We start from the raw sequence: 14,287 nt of genomic DNA, 5'->3' as shown, positions 1-14,287 counted from the left end.
GACCACAACCCTCTGCGCTGGCTAAACGCCATGTGTGGAACCAACGGCAGGTTGCTACGCTGGAGCCTTGCCCTTCAGCAGTTTGACTTCACCATTGAACATAAACGGGCAAAGAGCATGGGAATGCAGATGGACTCTCCCGCCAGGGTGAACCTACTGAGGTGCCCATGGAGGCATACCGTGGGGTACTGCCTCCCTAGCGCACACCAAAAGGGGGAGGTGTCACGATATGGTATGAAATATCATAAGTTTAGTTGCTCTTCAGCTCATGAGGTGGGCTAAACCCCCCCTTCACTAGCTGACTACTTGTTTCTCTCTGGGCTACAGACTGTATGCTAGAAGGGGGTTTTATTTCCCTGGGGTCGTAAATTCCAGGCTCAGAGGAAAGTCCCTCACCCCTCCCACCTTCACCAGTTAGAAATGGAAAAATGGCTCCAAAAATTCATGAAAGATTCTTTGTTTAGTTTTTGTTAGATATTAGGCAAACGATTTAAGCTAGAAATACGAAAATATATATTCTTATCCTCACTCGGTGTATCTACACATCCCGCGAAACACGGGCTTCTAACTCCATCTGGTAAAGAAGTAGGGATTTCTCTGTAAATATGTATCCCAGATAGGACATATTTGATCTCATTAGAATGCTCACGTTAATCCGAGATGAATGATAGGTTTGGTCTGACTCTGTCATGTGTTGTAGCGAAGTTATAGCAAGTAGATAAATTTAAGATCGAAGTACTCAGAATGTAGAGAGAGGAGGGTCTGGATAAGCCAGCCCTTCTGTGATGTCAAAGCCTTAAGGTATTAAGTGTCTGGCAGGCTCCCCAGCTCAGTCTCTCTGCTTGATTTCTTCTTCTGGACTTCTTGTCCTATTGTCCTGGAAGAGCTGAGTACATCCCATGGACTGGGATGTATGGAAACTGCACTAGCCTGGGGTGTCCGCCATGCTTTTAATATGTGAGTGTTATCTTTTCTCATTTATTCCCTTTATGTTATAATTACCCTTGTACATATTTGCAATTGTCTCATTTATAACCTCTTTATAAAATATTTTTGATAAAGCACTGCCTAATTTTTTATGGGATATAATATTATACGTTAGTCCGTTCTCCTGTTCTAAACCGTACCCTAAGTCTCTTGAAGGGAAAATACGCTACTGTTACTGTTGTGTTGGGTTAGCTTCGGACCCGTTTAATCGAAGCTGGTGGCGGCGATACCGTGTGCAGACTGTTGAGTGATGCTGCAGTGACTGCGGCGTTGATAATTATTGTTCCTGCCTGAGTGGGAGTAGTTATCGCGTCGCTGCAGCGTGCCCAATAGCCAGTACATAGCAGGCAGCTTTTCTGGCGACTAATTACCCAGGGTGCAGTACCTAATCTGACCTGAGAGTAAGGGGGCGCCAGAGAGCTGCAAGTGTTAAGTGGAACTGTAAGCGGGGTATACATAAATCCCTGCAGTTCGTGGTATATAGAAAAGCAGTGGGATACCTAGAATAAGCCCCTGCTGTAAACTAAGAGGTCAATAGCCCTGTGTGTGTTCTTTCATCACATCGTGGAGTGGAGGGATAACTAAGATAAGCCCCCCTGCACATGTGATAGCCGTCTGTTGGCCTAAAGTCACCTCAATCCGTGACGTAGGGGTGACGGTCACGGTGGGAATCCTGACCAATTGGTGATAGCGGTCAGGGGAATCGTGACAGTACAGTAAATACAACGAAAGAGAAGTCGCATCACATCATGACATATTATACAAAATACAGGACAGGGAAAAAAGTACAGATCATGACGGGGATATTCGGGAGAAGTCTTGGAGGCGATTGGGTGAGGAGCGAATAAGCGTGGAGGAGAGAAGGAGGTTTTGGGAGGACCAGAGATTATGCGAGGGAAGATATTGAGAGATTAGTTTGGAAATACACGGAGGAGACAGGTTATGGGTGGCTTTGTAGGTCAGGGTTAGTAGTTTAAACTGGATATGCTGGGGAAATTGGGAGCCAGTGAAGGGATTTGCAAACAGGGGAGCAGGAGTGTAGCGAGGAGAGAGATTAATTAGTCGGGCAGCAGAGTTAAGGATGGACTGGAGGGGTGCGAGAGTGTTAGAAGGTAGGCCACAGAGGAGGATGTTGCAGTAGTCGAGGTGGGAGATGATGAGGGCATGCACAAGAATTTTGGTAGAGTGAGGGTTGAGGAAAGGACGGATTCTGAAACTATTTTTGAGCTGGAGGCGACAGGGTGTGGCAAGAGCTTGGATGTGCGGTTTGATGGACAGGGCAGAGTCCAGGGTTACTCCGAGGCATCGGATTTTGGGGTCAGGGCAAAGTGTGATTTCATTTATTTTGATAGATCAGGTAGGGAAGATATGCGAGATGGAGGAAAGATAATTAGTTCAGATTTGTCTACATTGAGTTTTCGGAGGAGAAGGAGGATATGGCTGATAGACACTCTGGGATTCTGGAGAGCGGAGACGTGACATCTTGGCTTGAGAGGTAGATCTGAGTGTCATCAGCATATAGATGGTACTGGAAGCTATAGGACCTTATGAGTTGTCCCAGGCCGAGTGTGTAGATTGAGAAGAGTAAGGGCCCAAGGACAGAGCCTTGAGGGACACCAACAGAGAGGGGGCGAGATGAAGAGGTAGTATGGGAGTAGGAAACGCTAAATGTGCGGTTCGTAAGGTATGAGGAGATCCAAGATAGAGCGAGGTCTTTGACCCCAAAGCAAGAGGGGATCTGTAGTCAGAGGCACTGGTCAACTGTGTCGAAGGCAGAGGACAGGTCTAGAAGGAGGATTATAGAGAATTGTCTGTTAGCTTTTGGCTGTAAGTAAGTCGTTAGTAATTTTGGTCAGGGCAGTCTCAGTGGAATGGTGGGGACGTAAGCCAGATTGTGGGTTGTTGAAGAGAGAGATGCAAAGTGAGGGGAAAGTTCAGCATGGACGTGCTGCTCAAGGAGTTTGGATGCAAATGGGAGCAAAGATATGGGGCGCTAGCTGGACATAGCACTTGGGTCAAGGGATAGCTTTTTGAGGATAGGTGTGATTGTGGCATGTTTGAAAGCAGTGGGGAAGGTACCAGAAGTTAGTGATAGGTTGAAGAGATGGGTTAGGGATGGGATTAGTGTGGTGGTGAGACTGGGGAGGAGGTGGGATGGGGTCAAGTGCACAAGTGGTGAGGTGTGATTTGGAGAGATGAGCAAGCTCCTCTTCAGTGATTTTGTAGAGGGAAGTTATGGGGTTTGGGCATTGGTCTGGTGTGTACAAAGGGGTTGTGGTGGTTTGACAACGAAGATTTGCCTTGTTTGGTCGATCTTATTTTTGAAGTGCGTGGCAAAGTCCTCGGCAATGATTAGGAAACTCGGAGGGGGCAGTGGTGGGCGGAGGGGGGAGTTAGTGTTGAACAACTGTTTGGTGTTGTGGGATAAGGAAGATAGGAGGGTTGTGAAGTAGGCCTGTTTAGCAGAGGTGAGAACTAATTTGAATGCCAGTGTTGCTTGTTTGAGTGCAGTGAAATCATCTTGCGAAAGGGTTCTGCAATTTTTGATACTTGCCGAAGCTTTTTAGTGGTGGTGTTGTGCCAGGGTTGTCTATTGATTTGTCGCACTCTGCTATGCATGACAGGGGCGACCGTGTCAATAGCTGATGCAAAAGTGGCATTGTAGAAAGCAGTGGCAGTGTCTGTGTCGTGGAGTGAGGATATGGATGCTAGTGGTAGGATAGAGTCAGAGAGTGTGTGGGTGTCTAGGTGTGCGAGGTTCCTGCGTGGGTGCGCATGTTGCTGGACATGGATGATGGGTGAGGAGGACAGGGATGAGAAAGTGAGTAGATGGTGCTCAGATAGAGGGAGAGGGGAGGATGTGAAGTTAGGGAGCAGAAACAGGTGAAGACGAGGTCTAATGTGTGTCCGTCTGTGTGGGTGGCTGAGGAGGACCACTGAGTAAGTCCAAAGGATGAAGTAAGGGACAGGAGTTTGGAGGCTGCTGACTGGTGGGTGTCAATGGGGATGTTGAAATCGCCCATGATGATGTTGGGAATGTCAGCAGAGAGAAAGTGAAGGAGCCAGGTGGAGAATTGGTCAATAAAGGCAGTCGTCGGGCCCGGAGGTCGGTATATGACGGCCATTTGGAGGTTGTAGGGGGAGTAGATGCGGACAGTGTGGACTTCAAAAGAAGGGAGGGTAGAGGTGGGATTGGGTTAAAGGTACAGTTGGAAGAAAGGAGAAGGCCCACTCCTCCACCATGTTTGTTGCCAGTGCGAGGAATGTAGGTGAAGTGGAGGCCACCGTAACATAGTGCAGCGGGGGAAGCTGTGTCAGAGGGTGTCAGCCATGTTTCAGTGATGCCCAGAAAGAAAAGATTACGAGAGGTAAAGAGGTCGTGAATCACATGGAGTTTATTGCACATGGAGCTGGCATTCCATAGTGATCCAGAGAGAGGGGGCAGGGGGGTGGGATTTATGGGCACGGATTTGAGGTGGGCAAGATTTTGGGTGTTTATAGTCGGTTGGGAGCGATAGGAGGGGGTAGTAATGGGAGGCATGAGCTGTGGGGTCCAGGATCTCTCCTGTTCTCCTCGCTCAGATTGAGTCCTTAGGACACAATGCATTAGCAGAGCGGCTGTAGACAGTCGGTATCTCCGGTGTTGTGTTTTGTGGTCTCTCCTGGTTTCCGGCTTGTCACATGTCTCTTGCCTGCTTTGCAGGGTCTCAGAGGATGAGCCTCCTCTCTGGTGCCATCCTGTGGTGATGGAGGTCCGCTGCGGGGGGCTTCTATTCAGCTCCAAGTTTGATTCCGGTAATTTGGCTCGTGTGGAGAAGGTGGAGCGGACAGATGGAGATGGTGACACGCCAAGCGGTAATGGCGGGAGCGCTCCTGCCCCCGACTATGAGTTCAATGTGTGGACAAGGCCGGACTGCGCGGACACAGAGTATGAAAATGGGAACAGGTGGGTGATGCGGAGGGCGCTGGGTGATAATAGGGGTTCTGGGCAGACTTCCCATTATCTTCACCCTCCATCTCCTCGCAGGTCTTGGTTTTTCTTCAGCGTGAGGGGCGGCACACCGGGGAAGCAAATCAAAATCAACATCATGAACATGAACAAGCAGAGCAAGCTGTACGGCCAGGGGATGGCACCATTCGTTCGCACTGTGCCCATCCGCTCACGTTGGGAGCGTGTCCGCGACCGACCCACCTTCCAGGTACTTGCATCTCGTGCCCTCCACACCCCACTCAATATTCCTCGAGTCAGACCTAGCCGGCAGGGCCGTGACATCCTCCGGGTCTCCTCTGGGGGCACCTCTGATTTCCGCTTTCTCCTTACAGATGGTGGAGAACCAGTTTGTCCTGTCGTTTGTCCACCGCTTCCTGGACTGCCGCGTAGCCACCACCTACTTCTCCTTCTGCTTTCCCTTCTCCTATGAGGAGAGTCAGGAGTTGCTGGCTGGACTGGACGACCGATTCAGCGACAGCCGACTCATGTCTCCCGGGAGGTAACCGACCACCTATAGCTAAGGGCGAGGTCATGTCAGTCACCATAGTAACACATGTAATAAGGGTTATTCACGTCATTCCTAGACTCTGGTGCATCTGGTTATTGCCAATGAGGTTCACATGGGAAGGGGGTATATAGAGATACGCCTCCATACATCTATGTAGGCAACTGAGGGAATGGGAGGACAAGTCTGAAATGATGGAGGGGCAACCAAGGGGTACGGCGGGGGTGCTGGGAAGCTGGGGCACTGGGGAGGGGGACATAGGGGTTTGAAGGTCTTGTGGGTGGGACAGTTGTACATGTTGCCCCTTATGCAGAGATGCGTTACATTTGCATACACATGACGTGTCCCTTTAAGAACCCCTTTATTTACTGTGTGCAGTAGTCCCCCACACTCCATCTATTACCAGCGGGAGCTGCTGTGCCACTCCCTGGAGGGGCTTCGTATCGACCTTCTTACCATCAGCTCCTGCCATGGGATAATGGAGGAACGCGAGCCCAGACTGGACAAGCTGTTCCCGGACCGCTCCTGTCCTCGTCCGTTCCGCTTCTCCGGGAAGAAGGTGAGCGTCAGTTTGCCAGTCTGTCCTCACTTTAGCACAGTGGACCGCCAGATGCTCACTGCTGTCCCACCATTCACAGGTGTTCTTCCTGAGCAGTCGTGTTCACCCAGGCGAGACCCCCTCCAGCTTCGTGTTTAATGGCTTCTTAGAGTTTATCCTGAGACGGGACGACCCGCGAGCGGCAATGCTGAGGCGCATGTACGTCTTCAAGCTCATCCCCATGCTGAATCCCGATGGGGTGGTGCGAGGGCATTACAGGTGAGCATTGTGTGATGGACCCCCTGCTAGGATGATGGCCCACTCTTATATTCATGTCACAGGCTCTTCTATCGTTTCATAGGACAGACACCCGCGGAGTAAACCTGAATCGGCAGTACCTCGCCCCAGACTTCGAGCTTCACCCATCTGTCTATGGAGCCAAGTCCGTTCTCCTCTACCACCATGTCCACAACCGCGTCCGTGCCAGCGATCCAGACTGGAGAAATTCTGTACCCCTTCCCCCTACCAACCCAGCACTGCGACCAAAGACTTCCAATCATTCCCCTCCACAGCCACAGCACCCCCATGAAAATGACTTATCTGACCTGGAGAAGACTAACAACCTGATAAACAGTATGGGCCAGAAGGGTCCACACGCCGGATCCCAGGGCCTCGCACAGGAAACCACCTTCTTACCGGAGCATGAGGATTTCATCAGGGAAAAACACATGTGGGCCTTGGGGCCGGATCTCAAGGCTGAAGTGTGTGACAGTTGTGAGTGCCTCCTAGTTGGTGACAGCAGCAAGGACCCAACATTATCTATACCCCCTCAGGAAAGCGGAATTGCCTTCTATGTGGATCTACATGGCCACGCATCTAAGAGAGGATGCTTCATGTATGGGAACTGCTTCACCGACGAGAACGACCAGGTGAGAGCAATAATATAACTACTATAATACTGCCCCTATGTACAAGAATGTAACTACTATAATACTGCCCCTATGTACAAGAATATATCTACTATAATACTGCTCCTATGTACAAGAATATAACTACTATGATACTGCCCCTATGTACAAGAATATAACTACTGTAATACTGCCCCTATGTACAAGAATATTACTGCTATAATATTGCCCCTATATACAAGAATATAACTACTATAATACTGCCCCCTATGTACAGGAATATAGCTACTATAATACAGCCCCTCAGTACAAGAATATAACTACTATAATACTGCCCCTCTGTACAAGAATATAACTACTATAATACTGCCCCTATGTACAAGAATATAACTACTATAATACTGCTTCTATGTACAAGAATATAACTACTATAATACTGCTCCTATGTACAAGAATATAACTACTATAATACTGCTTCTATGTACAAGAATATAACTACTATAATACTGCTCCTATGTACAAGAATATAACTACTATAATACTGCCCCTATGTACAAGAATATAACTACTGTAATACTGCCCCTATGTACAAGAATATAACTACTATAATACTGCTCCTATGTACAAGAATATAACTACTATAATACTACCCCTATGTACAAGAATATAACTACTATAATACTGCTCCCTATATACAAGAATATAACTACTATAATACTGCTCCCTATATACAAGAATATAACTACTATAATACTGCTCCTATGTACAAGAATATAACTACTATAATACAGCCCCTCAGTACAAGAATATAACTACTATAATACTGCCCCTATGTACAAGAATATAACTACTATAATACTGCCCTCTGTACAAGAATATAACTGCTACAATACTGTCCTCTATGTACAATGATGCAGGCACTATAATGCCCGTCATGTACAGGAATATGGTCATTATAATGCTGCCCACCCCCCTCCCATGTACAGGAGTATGGGCACTATAATGCTGATTCCCCCCCCCCCCATTTACTGGAGTATGGGCACTATAATGCCGCTTTCCACGTACAGTAATATTGGCACTATAATGCCGTTCCCCCATGTACAGGACTAGAGGCGCTATTATTCCCCCATGTACAGGAATGGGGATGCTATGATGCCGACCCCATGCACATGAGTAGAGGCGCATTCATGCCGTTAACCCAAACCTCCCCCCCCCCCCCATACCCGTACAGAAAGATGGGTGCTATAATGCCGCCCCCCGTGTACAGGAATAGAGGTGCTATCATGCCCCGTACCATCCTTTCTGCAGGTGGAGAACCTCCTGTATCCTAAGCTCATCTCTCTGAATTCCGCTCACTTCGATTTTATGGGCTGTAATTTCTCTGAGAAGAACATGTACGCGAAGGACAAGCGAGACGGTCAGTCCAAGGAGGGCAGCGGTCGTGTGTCCATTCACAAAGCCACAGGGATCATTCGCAGGTAAGAAGGCGGCTGCAGTGTGGTCATTGTGATGCTGTGGCCCTTGGTCGGTGTTGGGGCCCCGGTTGTGTCTGTGGCACTTGACGCTTATGCGATGTTCTTGTTTCAGCTATACGCTGGAGTGCAATTATAACACCGGCCGCTGCGTCAACACCATCCCTGGTGCATGCCACGACAGCGGGAGAGCCACCCCTCCCCCACCGCCTGCCTTCCCACCCAAGTTCACCACTGACATATTCGAGCAGGTAATCCTCATTATCAGCTGTTGTCCCAGTGATGTGCCAGTCTATGCCCATGTCCTGTGTGATTTATGGCTCAGAGGTGGCATCGGGATCACTGGATGAAGTCCTCGGGCACCGTCCCCATCACAGCATTATGGGATACTGTTATGTGAGCAGCAGCAGCAATGTTGTGTGGTGTCCTCACCTTGGTGATCAGGTCCTGGCTTGTTGGTGAGCAGCCGTCATAAGTCGCAATGTCTACAGATGATTAATCGCCCTCTTTCTTCCAGGTTGGCAGAGCAGTTGCGGTTGCTCTTCTGGATATAGAAGATTGTAACCCGTGGCCTCGACTCGTCCTGTCAGAGTACAGCGGACTCTCCAACCTGCGGGCGTGGATCTTGAAACACGTCCGAAACTCCAAAGCCATCACTATCGGAGGGTCCCGGAAGAAGGGCATCAAGACCCCACCAAAGCCCAGCAGGTAGGATGCCCGTGTCAAACCCCCAGGCAATAAAGGGGTTGTCTCTCTGTTGTCCCTAGGCTCTGGGGCTGCCATCATTGTGTTTGTGTTTCCGTTCTTGGTTCTTCTCGTCAGATTCTCCATTTTTCTTTTCATGTTTTTTTTTATCTCCAGTTTTGCCTCATCCTCATTTTCGGAGAACTTGAGCCGAGCGAGGAGTTTCAGCAATGGCACCAGCAGCGGCAGCAGCCAACAAAACTCTCCCCAGACCAGACCCTCCCCCAGCTTCACCTTCATCTGCGGCCAGAGCCCCCCAAAGGGAGGTGGTCACAAGCTTCTGGGTCCAGTGCGAGGTAAGCTGAGCTCTGCACATTGCTGGCATCCTGTCCTCGCCCGCTTAGGATACATCTGGCGTTGTTGGGCCGAGCAGAGGTGAAGACCTCCCTGTGCCATCAGCTGCTTCCATTTAGTGATTTGACCAGGTCTTCAGTCGGGTAAACGCACAGACATCAGTGTAACCTGCGCGCTGGGGTTGATGGTCTGGACATGTCTCCTCAGAGCACAGCAAGCTATGATGTCTGAGAGATCGCTCCCAAAAGCTGCACCATGAGCCTTTCCCTACATGAAGATTCTCAGTTAAGCCATCCTCCGTTTTACCCTCCTATAAGGGTACATGTTTACAGGAGTGTCTGCTGTTAGGCGCTGACCCCAGATATCTCAGCCTTGCAGCCACTCATCTGTATCAGAGGGAGCGTCTCACATTTTCTCCTCAGAATCTAACGTGGCTTCTTTCACGTTCGTGTGTGTTTTTTTTTATGTCCGTGTTCTGCTGTTTTTTTTCCTTTTTTACCATTTGCAGTTATTTGTTATTTCCTGACATACTTGAATGAAGTTTTGTTGTGGAGCTTTTGTTTTTGTATGGTGAAGTGTCCTTATTTACCTCCTCTGGGATCCACACTTGCTTGTGTGTATGTGCCCTGCAGATAGCGGGCGTTGTCATGATAATACTGCATGTGTTTGTGTCATCCTGTGTGTATCATGTCAGAGCTCAGAACGACTAACACTTGACCATAAGTGGCCCTGGAAATGTGCCCTGTGAGTGACTAATAAGTGTAATGTAATAACTGTTGTCTGTATAACCGTCAATAATAAATGAGCTCAGGCTGATGATACACGCTGCCTCTGTGTCGCTTCAAGTACTTTACATCTCATTCTTGTATATCTGTGTAAAAAAATTAACACGCACATTTCACCAGTAGAGCAGCGTTAGAATGAGAAGAGCACAGGAAGATTAAGATGGCGGTGAAGTAGTTTGTGATGAGAACACAGGCCCCTTTTATTTGGAATTTTTCTTTGTTCCTGCATAGGAATATGGGCTCTTGTCCGTACCCATTGTGGTACCCCACACATATATATGTTCCAAAGAAAGTTTGACTTTAACCCCTTAGTGACGGAGCCAAATTTTTGAAATCTGACCAGTGTCACTTTATGTGGTAATATCTCTGCAACGCTTCAACAAAGCCCAGTGATTTTGAGATTGTTTTTTCGTGACACATTATACTTTATGATGATGGTAAATTTAGGTTGATATGCTTTATGTTTATTTATAAAAAATATCAGAAATTTGAAAAAAATGTTAAAAAATTAGCAATTTTCAAACTTTGAATGATTATCCCTTTAATCCCGATAGTCATACCACAGCAAAACATTAATAAATAACATTTCCCACATGTCTGCTTTACAACAGCACCATTTGCAAAATGTTATTTTATTTTGTTAGCATTTTAGGAGGATTAAAAATGTAGCAACAATTTAAATTTTTTTCAAGGAAATTTACAAAATGTATTTTTTTAGAGACCTATCCATGTTTGAAGTGAATTTGGGGGTCCTATATATAGGGAAATCCCCACAAGTGATACCATTTAAAAAACAGCACCCCCTGACATATTGAAAACTGCAGTCAGGTCGTTTGTTAACCCTTCGGGTGATTTTCAGGAATTAATGCAAAGTGGCATGTGAAAAATGAAAATGTGTATTTTTATCACCTAAATGTCACTAACTTCTGAACAGGTTACTAGAGCTGACAGACTCTAAGGCCGCTATTTGGTCATGAATTTCCATGACAAACATCAGGACCATGCAATCATGATCTGAGACCACCAATTGGGATAAAGAAGAAGCCCCCACAGTCTGTTAACCGTTTATAATGATGTAGTCACTATTGACAGCAGCATCTAAGGGGTTAAATAGATTTGGATGGTGCAAACACTGATCGTGGCTGATGCAGCAAGTTGTCAGCTATAGTGTACAACCAACAGCTGCTGGATTGTCATCTGTATGGGGAGGCTATTCTCTTATATCTCAGGTCAGTTAAAAGACGTATTGGCGGTCACTAAGGGGTTAAACATTATTGATCTCCTTACAGGTGGTCCCCAGAATCCCAAAATAAGACATTTGTGGCTACTGTAATTAATAAATGTGTACATTTTTTTTTTTTCATTTACCCCTTCAGAGAGATAATTGAGGAGAGTCCTTTGTTCAGGATCCTCTTCTTTTAGCCAATGTGAAGAGCTTTCCTTTCCTCTGGAGGACAAGTCATGTCATTATAACGCAGGCAACACAATTTATTTGGATGGCCATTGACTGAAAAGGTTACTTGGTGCCAAGATGTCCAAAGTCCATGTCAGGATTCCCTGACCGCTGCCACCAATTTGTCACAATTCACACCGTGCCCGTCACCCCTACGTCACAGATCGGGGTGACTTTAGGCCAACAGACGGCTATCACATGTGCAGGGGGGCTTATCTTAGTTATCCCTCCACTCCACAATGTGATGAAACACCCACAAGGCTATTGACCTCTTAGTTTACAGCAGGGGCTTATTCTAGGTATCCCACTGCTCTTCAATATACCACGAACTGCAGGGATTTATGTATATCCCGCTTACAGTTCCACTCAACACTTGCAGCTCTCTGGCGCCCCCCTTACTCTCAGGTCAGATGTGGTACTGCACCCTGGGTAATTAGTCGCCAGACAGGCTGCCTGCTATGTACTGGCTATTGGGCATGCTGCAGCGATGCGATAAACTACTCCCACTCAGGCAGGAACAATAATTATCAACGCCGCAGTCACTACAGCATCACCCAAAAGTCTGCACACGGTCGCTGCCACCAGCTTCGATTAAACGGGTCCGAAGCTAACCCAACACAGTAGCGTAATTCCCTGCAGAAGACTTAGGGTACGTTTTTAGAGCATGGAGAAAGAACTGGCATGAAATAATATACTCCACAAAATTTAGGCAGTGCTTTATCCAAATATTTTACAAAGATGTTACAAATGAGACAATTGCAAATATGTACAAGGTAACATAGTAACATAGTTAGTAAGGCCGAAAAAAGACATTTGTCCATCCAGTTCAGCCTATATTCCATCATAATAAATCCCCAGATCTACATCCTTCTACAGAACCTAATAATTGTATGATACAATATTGTTCTGCTCCAGGAAGACATCCAGGCCTCTCTTGAACCCCTCGACTGAGTTCGCCATCACCACCTCCTCAGGCAAGCAATTCCAGATTCTCACTGCCCTAATAATTATAACATAAAGGGGATTAAAGGAGAAAAGATAACACTCACATGTTCTCAGTTCATTGCATTGCAGGCAACCCGGCTAGTGGAATTTCCATACGTCCCAGTTCATTGGACGTGCTCAGGGCTCTCCAGAAAAAGACAAGAAGACTGAGCTGGGGATCTTGGCAGACAGTTATAGCTTCAGCCTGTGACATCTCAGAAAGGGGTTGGATCACCTCGTCCCTCCTACCTCTTCAGTTAACTAATTTTACCCTAACCTATATCTAATTTCTATAACTCCGCTACAAAACATGTCATAGTCATAACAAACCCAGCATTCATCTCGGATTAACGTGGGCATTCTAATGAGATCAAATATGTCCTATCTGGGATACATATTTACAGAGAAATCCCTACTTCTTTACCAGATGGAGTTAGAAGCCTGTGTTTAGAGGGATGGGTAGATCCACCGAGGGAGATTAAGAATATATATTTTCGTGTTCTTAACGTAAACGGTTTGCGTAATATCTTACAAAAACAAAACAAAGAACTTCCATGAATTCTAGAGACTTAGAATCCAGTTCTAGCCGGTCACTTTCCACTGCAGGGATGTCGTAAATACCTTTGCTCTCCGAGCTAGAGGTAATAAACTCTTCTTCCCCCATCCCTTGGAAAGGGAAGCTCTTGGCTGAGTGAAAGGGAAGGGGGGCTTTTTTAGCCCACAGCCTGCTAGCAAGAGAAACTACTTATATGATATTTCATACCATATCGTGACAGTCCATAATAATGCTTTTTCTGTAAAGTGTGTGCATCTTGTATATAAATGGCGATGCTGCTGGCTCCTACACCGTACCGGCCTGTGTTTGCTCCTTGCTTTCCTTTTTAATGTTTTACATCCAAGGAAGGAAAGGAGGTTTGTTTTTTTTTTTGGGGATTTTTTTTTTTTCAAGCAGATCAGAGTACGGAGACGGAGGAAAGTATCCAAGCCTTCAGGGAGTGCAGATCACACTGCTTGTACTGTAGATATGGGGAGGAAACATTGCGTGGCAGTCTGCAGAGGTGTGAATCACTCTGGCTCTGAATATATGTAGTGAGGAGGACAATTTGGGGTAGGGCCCAAGCCGGCCTTCAAATCCAAACCCTAAAGCAATGCTACAATAAGTCTGCCACGTGAGAGTGTTTTGGTTCCAATCCCTCCTGGAGAATTACCTTTTGGGAGATGGATCAAAATTTAAAGATGTTTAGTGAATCACATCAAGCTTGTGAATAAAAAAAAACACATCTGACATGGAGAAGATTGGCATCGCTGCCAGTAAACCTGAAGGATGCTGTAGGACAGCTCTGCCTGCTCCGATACTGTGTACCTGACATTTCAGGGAATTATGAAATTGGTGAATTGTAATGCTGCTTTTCATGCACCGGATCTCCCACAGGAGAATGGCCAAGTCATCGTCTCCAACTGTGGTAAAAAGTGTGTGACAAAATAACCCGAGAACTTGTGTCCCTGGCTTCTCTTTGGCAGGAGGTCACCTCAGAGCACAATAATGTCAGGCAGTGACATGCTGGTCTTCTACCAACACCACTCGAGCCTTCTTCATGTTTCATGGCAGGGATCTTCTCTCTGGGC

At 46.9% G+C, this 14,287-nt stretch overlaps 1 protein-coding gene across 5 annotated transcripts in view; it reads left to right on the top strand.

Moving 5' to 3' along the window:
- The window catches only part of AGBL5 (AGBL carboxypeptidase 5), a 98,964-nt gene that overhangs the window by 71,747 nt on the left and 12,930 nt on the right, over positions 1 to 14,287 (top strand). For all 5 annotated transcript variants that reach the window (XM_069728559.1, XM_069728561.1, XM_069728558.1 and 2 more), the window contains 10 exons: positions 4,691 to 4,933; positions 5,015 to 5,186; positions 5,311 to 5,477; positions 5,862 to 6,042; positions 6,122 to 6,300; positions 6,383 to 6,950; positions 8,238 to 8,407; positions 8,517 to 8,652; positions 8,919 to 9,109; positions 9,263 to 9,441. In XM_069728559.1, coding sequence (XP_069584660.1) covers positions 4,734 to 4,933; positions 5,015 to 5,186; positions 5,311 to 5,477; positions 5,862 to 6,042; positions 6,122 to 6,300; positions 6,383 to 6,950; positions 8,238 to 8,407; positions 8,517 to 8,652; positions 8,919 to 9,109; positions 9,263 to 9,441 — 2,143 coding nt within the window. In that variant the 5' untranslated portion in view covers positions 4,691 to 4,733. The remainder of the gene's footprint in view (positions 1 to 4,690; positions 4,934 to 5,014; positions 5,187 to 5,310; positions 5,478 to 5,861; positions 6,043 to 6,121; positions 6,301 to 6,382; positions 6,951 to 8,237; positions 8,408 to 8,516; positions 8,653 to 8,918; positions 9,110 to 9,262; positions 9,442 to 14,287) is intronic.

The sequence above is a fragment of the Ranitomeya imitator genome, chromosome 5 (genome assembly GCF_032444005.1).
Source record: "Ranitomeya imitator isolate aRanImi1 chromosome 5, aRanImi1.pri, whole genome shotgun sequence".
NCBI classification, from domain to species: domain Eukaryota; kingdom Metazoa; phylum Chordata; class Amphibia; order Anura; family Dendrobatidae; genus Ranitomeya; species Ranitomeya imitator.
Note: the sequence above shows the minus strand (reverse complement) of the source record. Positions and strands in the feature narration are given on the sequence as shown.